At 50.5% G+C, this 12,784-nt stretch overlaps 1 protein-coding gene across 2 annotated transcripts; it reads right to left on the bottom strand.

Moving 5' to 3' along the window:
• Window positions 1–216: 216 nt before the first annotated feature.
• MFSD2A (MFSD2 lysolipid transporter A, lysophospholipid) lies at window positions 217–12,541 on the bottom strand. 2 transcript variants are annotated; one of them, XM_081307553.1, is made up of 14 exons: window positions 12,379–12,541; window positions 10,792–10,920; window positions 8,982–9,106; window positions 4,829–4,952; window positions 4,653–4,731; window positions 4,048–4,205; window positions 3,496–3,586; window positions 3,251–3,372; window positions 2,957–3,040; window positions 2,427–2,510; window positions 2,219–2,331; window positions 1,632–1,775; window positions 1,360–1,536; window positions 217–639 (listed from the first exon to the last, which is right to left on the bottom strand). In XM_081307553.1, the coding sequence occupies exons 1-14, from the start codon at window positions 12,469–12,471 to the stop codon at window positions 576–578; spliced, it is 1,587 nt and encodes a 528-aa protein (XP_081163679.1). In that variant the 5' UTR covers window positions 12,472–12,541; the 3' UTR covers window positions 217–575. The 2 variants fall into 2 exon arrangements, with proteins under 2 accessions (XP_081163679.1, XP_081163678.1); XM_081307552.1 differs by having other exon boundaries at window positions 222–639; window positions 10,792–10,923.
• Window positions 12,542–12,784: the final 243 nt, after the last annotated feature.

The raw sequence follows: 12,784 nt of genomic DNA on the forward strand, positions 1-12,784 counted from the left end.
GTGCATACAATGCCTCCCCACTGAGCAAGTATTCATCAAATGTTAGCCAAAGCTGTCATCGCACCCCAGACACATTCTGCCTACTCAGTGGTACCTGAGGCTTATGGTACCCTCTATCTGTTGGCACAGAAGGGCTTGTTGAGTGGTCAAGGATGCAGACAGAAACAGGCAGCTCAGTTTTTCAGCTTTTATGAAAATTAATAACATTAATAGCTCACAGACATATACAAACACACACATTGCTATGTACATGGTCATTAAGTTATTAATTAGTCTCTGTATAAAACATCTCTACATTAGTGTTCCGGGCTAGGCCCGATCAGTCCTTGGCATATTCACAGTAGCAGTCCCAGGGCTTGGCCCTGTGGGAGGGCAGAGAGGAGGCAGGAGGCTTCAGACTGGCCAGCCCCATGGTAGGTAAGATGTCCTGGTCTGCTCACTCTCCAGTCCTCAGTCCGTATACTGGCACCTGGAGACCAGTTGTTCAGTGAGTGGGCAAGCAGGTCCTAGTCCTCGTGTGGCCTGGTGACCCAGACCTCCTCCATGGTGACGTTTAGCAGGCAACACAGCAGGCCCTAGAGGATGCTGGCCAGCTCTGTGGAGTCTGTGTCAGAATAGCCTGAGCTGCTGGCTTCATCCCTGCAAGAAAAAGTCACAAGAGATAGGATGGAGGAAGCCTCTTGTCCCACACTCACGGACACCTGCCTCTTTCTGCAGCAATCTTGGCCCTATAGTAAAAGCCACAGGGAAACCACAGATAGTTTGCTTACTCCCTCTTTCAGCCCAGAAACTTCTGGTTCCTCTGTTTGCTATTCTTATTGTACATGGGGCACCACAAGCCCCAGAATATATACTCTGGTCCTGGCTGGCTTATAGGCAGAATGACTCACTCTATACTACCCTCTAGGTTTGAGTCACACTCCAGGTCCTGCATGCTAGGAGGGCAGCAAAGAGTACAGGCTGTGGTCAGGACATATATGAGGCTCAAAGCCAAGCTCCACCCCTTAGCCACTGGGCCCTTCACTCTTCCTGGTTGAGTCTTAGGTTTTTTATCAGCACAATGAAAATCATAAAAATCTAGGACACCAAACATTGTTGGAAGAACATGGGAGATCATGAACACACACTCCTAAAACACAAGCTCCTCAAGGGTGAGGATTTGGCTTTGTCTTGTTAACTAGAACAAAGCTGGCACCTAGGAGGCACCCAGGAAGTAGTTGTTGAGTGAATAAATGTAAAGCCACTCAGTGCAGTGCTAGCACAAAGCTAAGTGTCGGAGCTGTTGAGGAAAGGTGTACAGAGATTAAGTGTGGATTTAGCCACAGAGGATTAGACTGAATGGCACCTCTCCTCTCTCACCGCAGAGCCTGCAGGGCCTTCTTATTCTGCCGCCGCTTCTCCTCATCAATGGGATACAGCTTGAAGAGCAACAGGCCCAGCAGGATGAGGACTATAGGAGCCATGGTCACCAACATCTTCAGTGTAAACTTGACACTTGCCGGCTGTGAGCACCCTCGTGTCTTGTACCCAGCAAAGCTGTAGAACCCAGAGGGCAGGGGATTGGTAAAGATGCAGCTTCTGGGGTCTGGCATTACTTTGCCCTGCCCACCCCACGTTCCCACTCTGCTCACTCGAGACTGAGGGTGGAGATACCCAGTGAGACTCCAGAGGCAAACTTGGTGAAAAAAACATAGAAGGAGAAGAAGATGGGCTCAGTGCCATGGGAGTGAGGCTGCTTCAGGTGGAAGTCGTCAATGACATCAGGCAACATGGACCTGTGCAGAGTGGGTAATGGCAACCATGAGGACCCCACCAACAACTAGCTTCCAGGCCCCCACTAGCCAGTATGGCCCCTGTGTCAATAAGAAGAGGTGGCCTTCTAGGAACTTGTGGCACCCCACAGCTTCAAGGAGCTTGTGGCACCTTCAGGTGAATAAGGTTTCTTTCCCCCAAGATGAAGGAGTCCCAATCTGGGTGCTCGGCCTGGAAAATGGAGTGCAAGCTAGATTTTAGGTCCATTTCTCACTGTGTGACAGTACACAAACTCTTGCACAGTACACAAACTATACAACTCTAAGACGTGGATCCTCCCCACTCCAACTTGAACCCATAGAATGGTCTATATTAGGAGAAGCCCCCTGAGAATTTTCCCCAAGGAGCTTCAGAACTGGAGTGGGAAGGCTGGGGAACAGACCCAACTAAATTTGAATACACCTACCAGGGTAATAGGAAGGCAGCTGCCACACTGATGCCGGCTGCGATAGCCACCACATACGTGACGATTAGGTTACTCTCCATAAGGGCCACCAAGATGAGAAATGGCACTGCTGACTACGGGAGGTAGTGTGATAAGATGAGTCAGCTGGGAGGCCCCCCACCAGTAACCCCCAACTCAATCTAGGTTCTATCCCTAGAGCCCCACTCACTGAGATCCCAACGTATACAGCTGTCTTCTTGCCAAACCGGGTTAGGAACCACTGCCAGATGGGAATGGTAAATGTGGCAGAAAGCTGTGGACAGACAAAGTGGGTGAGGTAGGCAAGTTAGAACCATGGAACCCCTCCTGCCCTTCCCAGGTGCCCAAAGGTGTGCCCAGCCCTGCCAAAGAACAGCCAGATGACATCATCCAGGCAGTGAGAAAGTGAACAGGCATGCCTAACGGCTCCTGGGGAGCTAAAGGAGGTCCTTCTCCTGCCTTCTCACACTTCTAAGCACAAAATTACAGAGCTCTTGACTTCTATACCTTTGCTTTTGTTGTGTTCTCTAAATACCCAACTGCAAACTCCTGCCTAAGCAACGTAGGTCAGTTCCAAATGAATATTCCAAGAAGTTTCCCTCACCCCTTTCTGACCATGGGCCAGTCTGAAAATATCTTCTGACTATCCAAAGAACCATCCCACACAGCCTAAGCCATGTCAGCCCAGGCTGCCTGCCCCGCCTCTAGCCCTGCACTCACCATGATGGCCAGCAGTAGGTTCTGGAATTCATTGCGGAAGCCCAAGGTGTAGGTGCAAAACAAGGCAAAGTTCCCCTCCACCAGCTGAGGAATGGGGCGGGGCAGGGCAAGGAAATGCAAGGAAGGAAGTAATAATGGGGCTGAGCCTCCCCAAGTCATTTCCCACACCCCACAAACCTCAGTCCATGCCCTCCTCATTCCATCAGTCCATCAGCTTCATCACATCCTGTGTCCTCTCCAACCCCACCCCCATTGCACCACAATCTCAGGCTAAGCACATCAGGCCTCACTCACCATGAAAGCCAGAGAGGTAAAGAGGAAGCCAGCAATGAGCTTGATATATGGCCCATGGCTCATGACCTGACGGAGGCCCCGGAAAAAGGACATCGGCTCAGCCTGCTGGGTCTCATAGGGTTCTGGGGACCAGAGGGGACAGTGAGGAGGAAGCAGAGAACCCTCCCAAAGCCTGAGGACCAGCCAGAATGACATAGCCACTCTGCGCTGGGACCTGAACCTCTTCCCAGCTGGGACCCTCTTACCTCTCTGCTCCCGTACGCCCAGGGTCAGGATGACAGCACAGATGACGTAAATGGAGGCAATGACCCCTGCTGCCAGCAGGTATGCATTTTGCTATAAAGGGGTGAAGACGACATACAGAGACTGTCAGTCTAATCTCATTCCAGCAGCCCCATTCAATGATCTTGGGCCAGTCCCTTTTCCTCTGGGTGCCTCACTGTCTCCATCTGTGAAACAGGAGAAGCATCCTGGGCCTGCTATTGCTCTCCATGACTGGGCAAAGTTTGAAAGTACAAAATGTTAAGAAGTCAGGCTCTGGGCAAAGAAAGCTGAGAGCCCACAGTTCAAATCTTTCCAAATCTCTGCAATCACCAATTCTACAACTGTAGGCAAATTGTTCAGCCTCTCTCTCTAAGCTTCAATTTCCTTATCAGCATTTTGGGCATAGTCATAATTATGTATATCAAATGCCCAACAATTAATAAATATTAACTATTATTACTAATTTTAGGATGACTACAAAGCATCTCACTGTTCCCCATCTTCCCCAATCCCTGCCATGCCAGGGGCCTCACCGTTTCTCTAAGTGAGGAGGTGCTGTATGTGCGATTTGCACTTTCTGAAGCCACTGCAGAGCCATTGAGGTACTGGAGACAAGGTGCGTTTGCTTGGCCCACAATTTGCCCCTGGATCGCCGTGCCCAGCACTGTGCCCAGCACCTCCACAGTCATCCCTGGGCAGTGAAAAGAGAGTCTTTTGGAGGGCCTCATGGCTTGTGGGCCCAGAGAGGAAGGTCAGACAGATGGGAGATCGAGATCCAGGTATGGTGGATCCAAGAGGCAGGGCAGATGGCACCTTGGCCTATACTCATGGCCTGCTCTGTGTGACCTTAGGTTAGTCCTTGCGTCTTTCTGGGTCTCACCTGAGCAATAAGGGGACTGAATTGTTTTTAACATGGTTTCATGGGGTGGGGACATAGCTCAGTGATACAGCATCTGCTTAGCATGTATGAGGCCCTGGGTTCAATTCCGAGAACCACAATAAACAAACAAACAAAAAAGATGGCTTCACACCCATGCCCAAGAGCAGAACAACAGCCTGGACATGCAAGGAAGGGTCTAGGAGTGCAGAGGCCAGGGATCCCCATGGGTGGGGTCAGGTGGGCTGAGGAGACACTTACGATAGGCAGTGGCAGAGTCCCTCTCGCTCTGCTCAGTGCTGATGAACATGGTGAGGGCTGAGTAGGGAACGTGGAAACACTGGTATGAAAGAGAGGCCCTTGGCCAGTCAGACAGATGGACAAATGTGGAAAACCTAGGGACTGCCCTCACCCAGGTCCCCAGGGGCACAACTCACCGTGACTAGAGTCTCAAAGAGGCAATAGAAAAGCAGGTACCAAAGCTCTTGGCCCTGTGGGAAGTCAGGCACAAACCAGATGAGGAAGTAGGTGATGATGGCCAGGGGTGTGGAGAAGATGATCCTGAGGAAGGGGAGGGTCTAAGTGGAGGCTGGAGGCCAGAACCCCAGGAGTCAGGTTCTGCAGGTACCTGCTGGGAAGGAAGTTCCTCCCACTAAACCTACCTACCCAGCCTCTGGGAAGAGGCTGAAGGCCAAGCCAGTAAGCGCAGAATGGAATGGGGCCCCTGGACTGCAATGAGTCCAAGACTTCAGGGCAGGGAAAAGGAGCAACCCCAGCAAATGTGTGTTTTTACATGTGTACATGTATCGTCTGCACACACAGGGAAGCTGGGGTGGGGTGGGGTGGGAGAAGCCAACTCCGGGTGAAAGAATATGAAGGAGCCACCTGGGAGGAATGGACCTCATGACATAAGTATAAAGGGGACAAGTATATGCCATGTACACGTGAGTCCTACCCATATGTCACCTTAGACCTCAGGATGGATTGACTTCACAGCATCAGCATAGAAAGGGAGCAGAGTACAAAGGTTAAGAGAAATATCTTAGAAGTCTCACTTCTGGGACTCAACTCTGATTTTACCAACCAACTATAAAAACTTAGTCTTGGATATCCAAGCCTGGTGGATATAACTATAATCCCATAACTATAATCCCAGCATCTTGAGCTGCTGAGGGGGGAGGATTGCAAGTCCAAGGCCAGCCTCAGCAGCCTTACAATGCCCTAAGCCCTAACTTAACGAGAGCCTATCCCAGAATAAAAATTAAAAAGGGCTGGTGATGTGGCTCAGTGGTTAAGTGCCCCTGGATTCAATCCTTAATACCAAACAAACAACAACAACAACAACAAAACACTTTAGTCTTGGGTTAGTTATTTAACCTCTGTGAGACTCATTTCCTCATGTGTAAAATGAGAATAAAAAAATAGCACATGCCTTACGTCGAACATTTACCTGAATACTTAATAAGCGCCAATTATGTACCAGGTGCTATTCTAATTGCTCAGGATATATTAGTGAACACAAATATTAAAAAAGAAAGAAAGAAAGAAAACATTGTCCTGATAGGCACAGTGATGCATGTCTGTAATTCTAGCTATTCAAAAGATTGAGGCAGGAGGATCACAAGTTTGAGGCCAGCCTTAGCAACTTAGAAAGACCCTGTCTCAAAATAAAAAATAAAAATGGCTAGAGATAGCTCAGTGATAGAGCATTCTTGGGTTCAATCTCCATTACTCCTCCTCCCCAAAAATGCCCTTATGATTATAGTTGATCAACAACAACAACAACAAAAACCCACAAAATTAAAATTTCATATATATATAAAATTCAGCCTTCAAAAGAAATGAAATTCTGATATACACTATAAAATGGATGAACTCTAAGGACATTAAGCTAAGTGAAATAAGCCAGTCGCAAAAAGGCGACTATTATATAATTTAACTTATGTAAGGTAAGCCAACTTTATAGAGAGAGAAAATGGAATGAGAGTTAGCAGGAGCTAGGAGAAAGGCAGAATGGAGATTATTGTAATGGGTACAGAGTTTCTATCTAAGAAGATAAAAAGAACTGGAGGTGGAGGTGGTGATAGCTAACCAAGATGTGAATGTAAACTTAATGTCACTTTATACTTAAAAATGGTTGTAATGATTAATGATGATGTTATGTTGCATATATTTTGTCACAGTTTTTAAAAACATGTTAGAAGGTGATAAGAGATAAGGAGAAAAGAGTAAAGCAGCCAGGTATAGTGGTGCACCCTTGAAATCCCAGTGGCTTGGGAGGCTGAGGCAGGAAGATGGAGAGTTCAAAGCCAGCCTTAGCAATTTAGTGAGGCCCTGGGCAACTAAGCAAGATTCTGTCTCTAACTAAAATACAAAACAGAGCTGGAGAGTGGCTCAGTAGTTGAGTAGCCCTGTGTTCAACCTCCAATACCCCCCCCCAAAAAAAGTAAAGCAGACTACAGGGAATTAGAAGTGAGAATGGGGGTGCATTTCACAACAGGTAGACAGCACAGGTCCCACTGAGAAGGCAATGACTGTGTGGACTGAATAGAACTAGAGAGTGAGCCTTGTAGGCATCTGAGGCAAAGCTGGGCTGGACAAGGGAAAGTCAGTGCAAAGGTCCTCAGGCAGGAACGTGCCTGATAAGATTGAGGAATAGTGAGCACTAGAGTTCAGTGAGCAAGGGAGATGAAATTAGGAGACAAGCTTAGAGAGGAAATTGGACATCTTAGGAGCCATGGGAAGGACTTGGGTTCTACTTCATAGGGTTGAAGTAGTCTTGAGACTTAAAATAAGTTGGCATGAAAATGTAGAGCAGTTCTTGGGACATTGTGTACAGTGATCACATGAGGGAAGCTAGCAGGAGCCGCCCTGGGAGAAGTAGTACAGGCCATGACCAGGGGGCTTCAAAGTGCACCAGAGTCCAGCCTGCTGCATCTTGGCCTTTCCACATGTCCCTGCTGACACCTGTCTCTAACAGGGTGCCTTGGCAACTCCAGGGTAAGTAAACCTCAAAGTCTGTCTGGTTTGAAGAAGAGGATTTAAGTACAGGTTTAGAGGAGGGCTGCCCCCAGGCTTGGAAGGAGAGGAAGTCCTACGGTTTACACACCCTGCTTCTTCCTACACTGAAAAGAAAGGGGTGCTGCAGACCTTTGAGTTTGCATTCAAACATGCACAAAGACACCTGCTAAAGCAGAAAGCAACCTATAGGGTCCCCAGTGACTTTCCAAAATGGCTGCATACCTGCCCAGCAAGGCCTCAGATCCTGCCTCCTATAGGGTGGGTCCTCTGTGTGCTCCGCCTCCTCTAACCCTCCCAAATCCACGTGTCTCCTTAGAGAGCAAGGGCTCCCCAGGAGCCTTCCTTGACATGCCATCCTTGGCTCATAAGCAGAACAGTGCTGCCCTGCCGGAGGAACCCAATGTGACTGGGAGTAAACCCTGTAGCTTCTGTGCTTCGGTGCCGGGCAGCCTGGCCTAGCAGCTTCCTCTCATTGGCTGAGCCTCATGAGGCGATGTGGCAGCAGGGCCCCGCCTTCCACTGGCTGCCAGGGGATGGGCACAAGGCCAAGTCTCACGGCTGGCGATTGGGGAGCCCGGAGCAGCCTGTTCAGGTAAGACAGGCCATCCTGCCCTCTACCCTGAAGTCAGGATCAAAGGCTCCAACCTGGGCTTTTGCCAGGGGTTGGCAGGATTGAGTGGGTGGGGGGCCTCGTGGGAAAGGAAGCTGTGGGGATGCAGGGGCTGTGGGAAGAGCTTTGAAGGCCGGAGACCAGGTATGGGCGCCCCTGGGGCAGGAAGGCGCCCACTTGAGCTTGGATGGGCTGGAGATGAAAGGGGTATGCCCCCCCACCCCCTGAAGCAGGATGTCCTGGAGGGAACCAGAGCCCCAGCTTGGCCTTGTCTTGTATGTCTCCCTTGCTGTCTGATCTATGGCAACTGCCTCCTCCCACCTTGCTCCACAGCCTGAGTTTGAGTAGTACAGGCTTTATACCAAGGGAAAAAGTAGTTCATATCATCCAAAGCACCAGAGGTTATGGATCTGCTACCCCATTCCAATATATCCCCCAACCCCTGCCTCACAAGGAGCCACCCTGAAGGAGGGCCAAGTTATATATCACTTAATATGTGCCAGGTAGTCTGCTGAGTGCTTTACACATTAAAAACCATTTAACCCTCACCACAACCCTGTGAGAAGTTCCTCATCCCCATTTTACAGATGAAGAAACTGGAGGCTCAGAGATGTTCACCTGCTCAAGATTGCACAACTGTTAAGTAGTGAAATTGGGATTCAAACCCAGGCAGGCTAGCTCAACTGTTCTAGAGCAGTAGCTCTGTCACTATGGAAGTCAGAATTCCAGCCTGGGCTGAGGGAAGCTGCCATGCCTGGTACTTTGGCCAGTCGGGAATGAACAGGCTAGGCATTTCAGTGGCTGTGTATGGGGCAGCTGAAGCCTCAAATGGGTTTCAACACAACTTTTATATCATTCCTTCTCCTCACCCCCCAGCCTGTGACAAGAGATGAAAGGACCAAGGGAAATATGCCAGAAGATTCGTCTTCTGCTACCTTGAAGGAGCCTCTTCCACTCACCAGGGCATGAGGCGGCCTAGGCGGGTCCAGGAAGATTTGCTAATGCAGAAGCCCACCAGAGGATCAGTGAAGGCATCCCAGGCTCGACCCACGAACAGGATGATGGAAGCAGGGAAAGGGTTCACCTGGAAGGGGGAAGAGGGAAAGAGACAACTCCTTCATTCTTTGATTCACCTCAGTCCTAACTGCAAAAGCAGGGACTCCCTCCCTGCCTCAGCCAGGCCTTGAGCCCCTATGCTGCTCCCATCTGCGCCTTCAACATCTTCATTTTCCTTATTAATAATGACAATAGTGGACCTGGGGGTATAACTCAATGGTAGATTACTTGCCTAGCATGTGTGAAGCCCTGGGTTCCATCCCCAGGGGAAAAAAATGACAATAGCATTTCTCTGATAACAGTAGCACTGTGTACTCCCTTAGAAGCTTCCCTGGATCTATTTCCTCCCCTCTGCTGCCCTTGAAAATACTCCTATCAAGTAGAATGAATCCAAAATCATTTCCTTCCCTCCCTTTCACATCCCTGAGACTCTGATCACCTGAAATCAGAATTAACATTCACTGGGTATACACAGTGGGTCTCAGTTTTTCCATCTGTATAATGGGAGTTACTATCTCTATTGTAGAGGGTCAAGCTCTATCTTGGATGAGGAAGGAGTCTATAGAAGCTTTTTATTTAATTTTATTTTTTTAATATTTATTTTTTAGTAGCTGGACACAATAGCTTTATTCTATTTATTTATGTGGTGCTAAAGATCGAACCCAGGACCTCGCATATGCTAGGTGAACACTCTTCCGCTGAGCCACAACCCCAGCCCTATAGAGGCTTTTTAAAAGGTGGCCCATCACTACCTATTCAAGCTATCCCTCTGTCCGCAAACAGAATTTAAATGCAGATTCCTTGGACTCCTACTCAACCATCAAGTTATTGGTCTGGGAAGCTGGAAGCCTCTTGCATACTGTAGTCTCTCCAATCTGACCTCCAAGCTCTAACACTTACTACATTTTTATACTTCAGCTGCAAGTTTCTCATATTTGCACCTCAATTAGGGCCTAGTGCATGGGTGTTGCTCAAAAACTATCTGCTGAATGAAATCATTTGTCCTTTCTGGGGCTCAGTATTTCTTACCTGAAAATGGATATAACCCAGACATTCTGTTTGCCAAGTCAGATGCTACATAGAAAGACAGCCAGTGCAGGATCCCTGGTAGCCATGGCTATTCAGCCTCCCACTTTCCCATCCAGACAGAGTGAATTCTCGGGATGCCAGGCTACTGGCCAAGGCTTCTCAAAGCACAGAGTAGCTCTGCTTCACCCTGAGAATTCCTCTTAATCAAAGCCCCTATGCACTGGGGAATTCTAACAGCCCAGCACGTGAGGGTCCCAATGCCAATGACGTGTCTCTGCTCCTCAGGTGAAGGTGGGATATACATCTCCACAAGCCTGGAAACATCCACTGGCCCCTGAACCAAGCCAGCTGACTTTCTTCCAGCCAGGGACATGGTGTGCCAGTCTCTTCTAAGAACAGCGTCACCAGCGGGTTCCATTCTCCCTCACACCACCGCCTACCCCTCCAGGCTCTATTGCTCTTGCCAGGCAAGGAGGAGTTGCCAGCTATTCTGGGGCAGATAGACTCCCCTCCTTGATACTTTCTAAAGACTTATTTCTCATTCACTGTGACTCTGAGAGACAGCAAAGTAGGAATTTTTAGTCCCAGTTAACAGATGGGGAAAACTAACTGGTCCTACTCAGGGTGCCTAACTTTTCCCATCTCAGGATGCTGGAGGAGCCTTAGAGGGCTCAGGCCACTCACCTGAGCCACGTCCAATAGGTAGATCTGCAGGAAGAACCCTAGAGCACAGCCCGTCACCTGGTAGGGGGCCCCCCCAACAGCGTAGCAAAGTTTGTTGCAAATGGACAACTGCTGCTTCTTCTTTGGCTCCTTCTGGGAAGAGGAGGAAAGGATGAAAAGGCTCAAGTTCCTGGCCTCATCCTAGAGGCAGGACCTTTCCTCCAGCCAGCTCTGCCAGGAGGAACAACTCTGCCTTGCCCTGTTCCCACCCAAGGAGATTCCACTTCCCATAAGAAGAGAAAGGTATTCTTTATTCTTGGGAACCTGGGGAAAAAGGTCATTCATATTCCTAAAGAAGTTGCCCCTAAGTTTCCCCGCCCCCTTCCACCCCAGTCTGAGGAAATCTATCAGCCCATCATCTCTAAATAGCTACTCCCTCCCCTCTTCCCCCAGGCCTCAGCCACTGTTCCTTCCCAAGTTACAGAGGTAGAGCATGCTCCATCAGCAGACCTGTCCCCACCCAACATCAGCTGCCACAACCTGAAAATCCTCTTGCTGCCAAGAGCTGCCTGAGCCCAGCCCAGGCTCCCACCCTGGCTGAGGCCAGGATCCACCTGCCTACTGAGTGAGAGCCCTGGGGGCCCATCCCAGCTGGCTGCAGGCACAGCTGTTCCTTCCATCTGTCCCAGAGCGTCCCTGGTCCCTGTAGGCAACCAGAGCTTCATGCAAACTCAGGAGTGGTCCTAGCCTCCTGCTCCTAGGGGACCTCGGAGAGTGGAGGAAAGGCTTCTAGGTGCAGAAGTAGGCCCTCTCTGGGTGGGGGACTACGGAGGTTGGGGTTGCCCAGGGAAAGTAGAGATTACTCATACGTGGTAACAGCATAATTGCTCACTCAGTTCCTTCCAAGGATCAGCTAATAAAATTTAAAAGAAAAGGCAGTAACCTCCCAAGCAGATATTTATTGCCTAAGATCCGTTCCTGGGACAGCCTGGTTTTATTCGGTCGTTAAATAAGTCCATAGGGCAGGGGCTGGGACGGATGGATGATGAGACTGACACAGAGCACTATGCGCGAACACCCACACTCACCGTCGCCAGAGGAATGCGGCTCCTTTAAGAGCAGAGCCCTCGTTCTTATGAATGAACTTGAGTGGCCCGAGTTAGTTGAATTGAGGCGCGAGAGTAGGCGGGTGGGGGTGGGGGAGAGGTGGGGGTGAAAGAGGAACCAATGAATCCCCTTGGGGGGATTTCCAGGTTTCTGGGGTCTCTCTAACTTTTAGGGCGGAAAAACCGAGCCGCTCGGGGCACTTGAGAACCAAAACCGGCTAAGCAGAGCCCGGCACCACAAGAAGCTGTCAGCACCGCCCTCCGCCGACCAGGAAAGTGTGTAGGCAAAAGTGGGCGCCGGTTCCTACAGATCCTCTCCATCACGTTCTGGCCCGGGGCATTCCCTGGTTTCGGGGCTCCCCCAGCCTCTCCTAATTCTAGGCCAGCCTGTCCCCAGATAATCCCTTGTTTCCCAGAATCAGGCCTAACCTCCGACGCCCCCGCATCCCATCTTGGCCTGCCCACCACCTCTTGCCCTCCATTCGGGGTGCTGGGCCCTCACCTTCATCTGGGCCGGGCGTTCACCCGCTTGGAGAATGCCGGTGGGCAGCAGCCCCGCCGCGGAGCCGCTCTCGGCGCCCTCTCCTTTGGCCATGACCCGCGGGCCACGCCGTCTGGGACCGGCAAGCCGAGATGCTCCTCTGCTCCTTGGGCCACCTAGTAAACCCCACAGGCAGGCGAGGGAAGCACTCCCTGCACGCCCCCTCCGCGCCTCTTAAACGTTCGGCCCTGCCCTTTCAGATCCGGCCAATCCCTGAGCCCCGCTGCCCCACCTCCAGCCAATCCCCGCGCCTGCCGGCCCTCCCGCCAGCCCCTCCCGCCCGGCGGCGCCTTGCCACTGAGCCACGTTCTCAAAGCCCCGGAACCGGCCTCCGGCTGCGCGCTCTCCTCACAACCTAGGGAAGTCT

This window comes from Spermophilus citellus (assembly GCF_964194105.1).
Source record: "Spermophilus citellus genome assembly, chromosome: 9".
NCBI lineage: Eukaryota > Metazoa > Chordata > Mammalia > Rodentia > Sciuridae > Spermophilus > Spermophilus citellus.

Excerpts from the sequence above, each read along its gene's own strand:
- MFSD2A (XM_081307552.1), bottom strand. The coding sequence starts at position 12,471 with ATGGCCAAAGGAGAGGGCGCCGAGAGCGGCTCCGCGGCGGGGCTGCTG. Across the intron at positions 4,206-4,652 it reads GGACTCTGCCACTGCCTATC|GGATGACTGTGGAGGTGCTG; the intron begins GTAAGTGTCTCC and ends TTCACTGCCCAG. Across the intron at positions 1,537-1,631 it reads ATCTCCACCCTCAGTCTCGA|CTTTGCTGGGTACAAGACAC; the intron begins GTGAGCAGAGTG and ends TGGGTTCTACAG.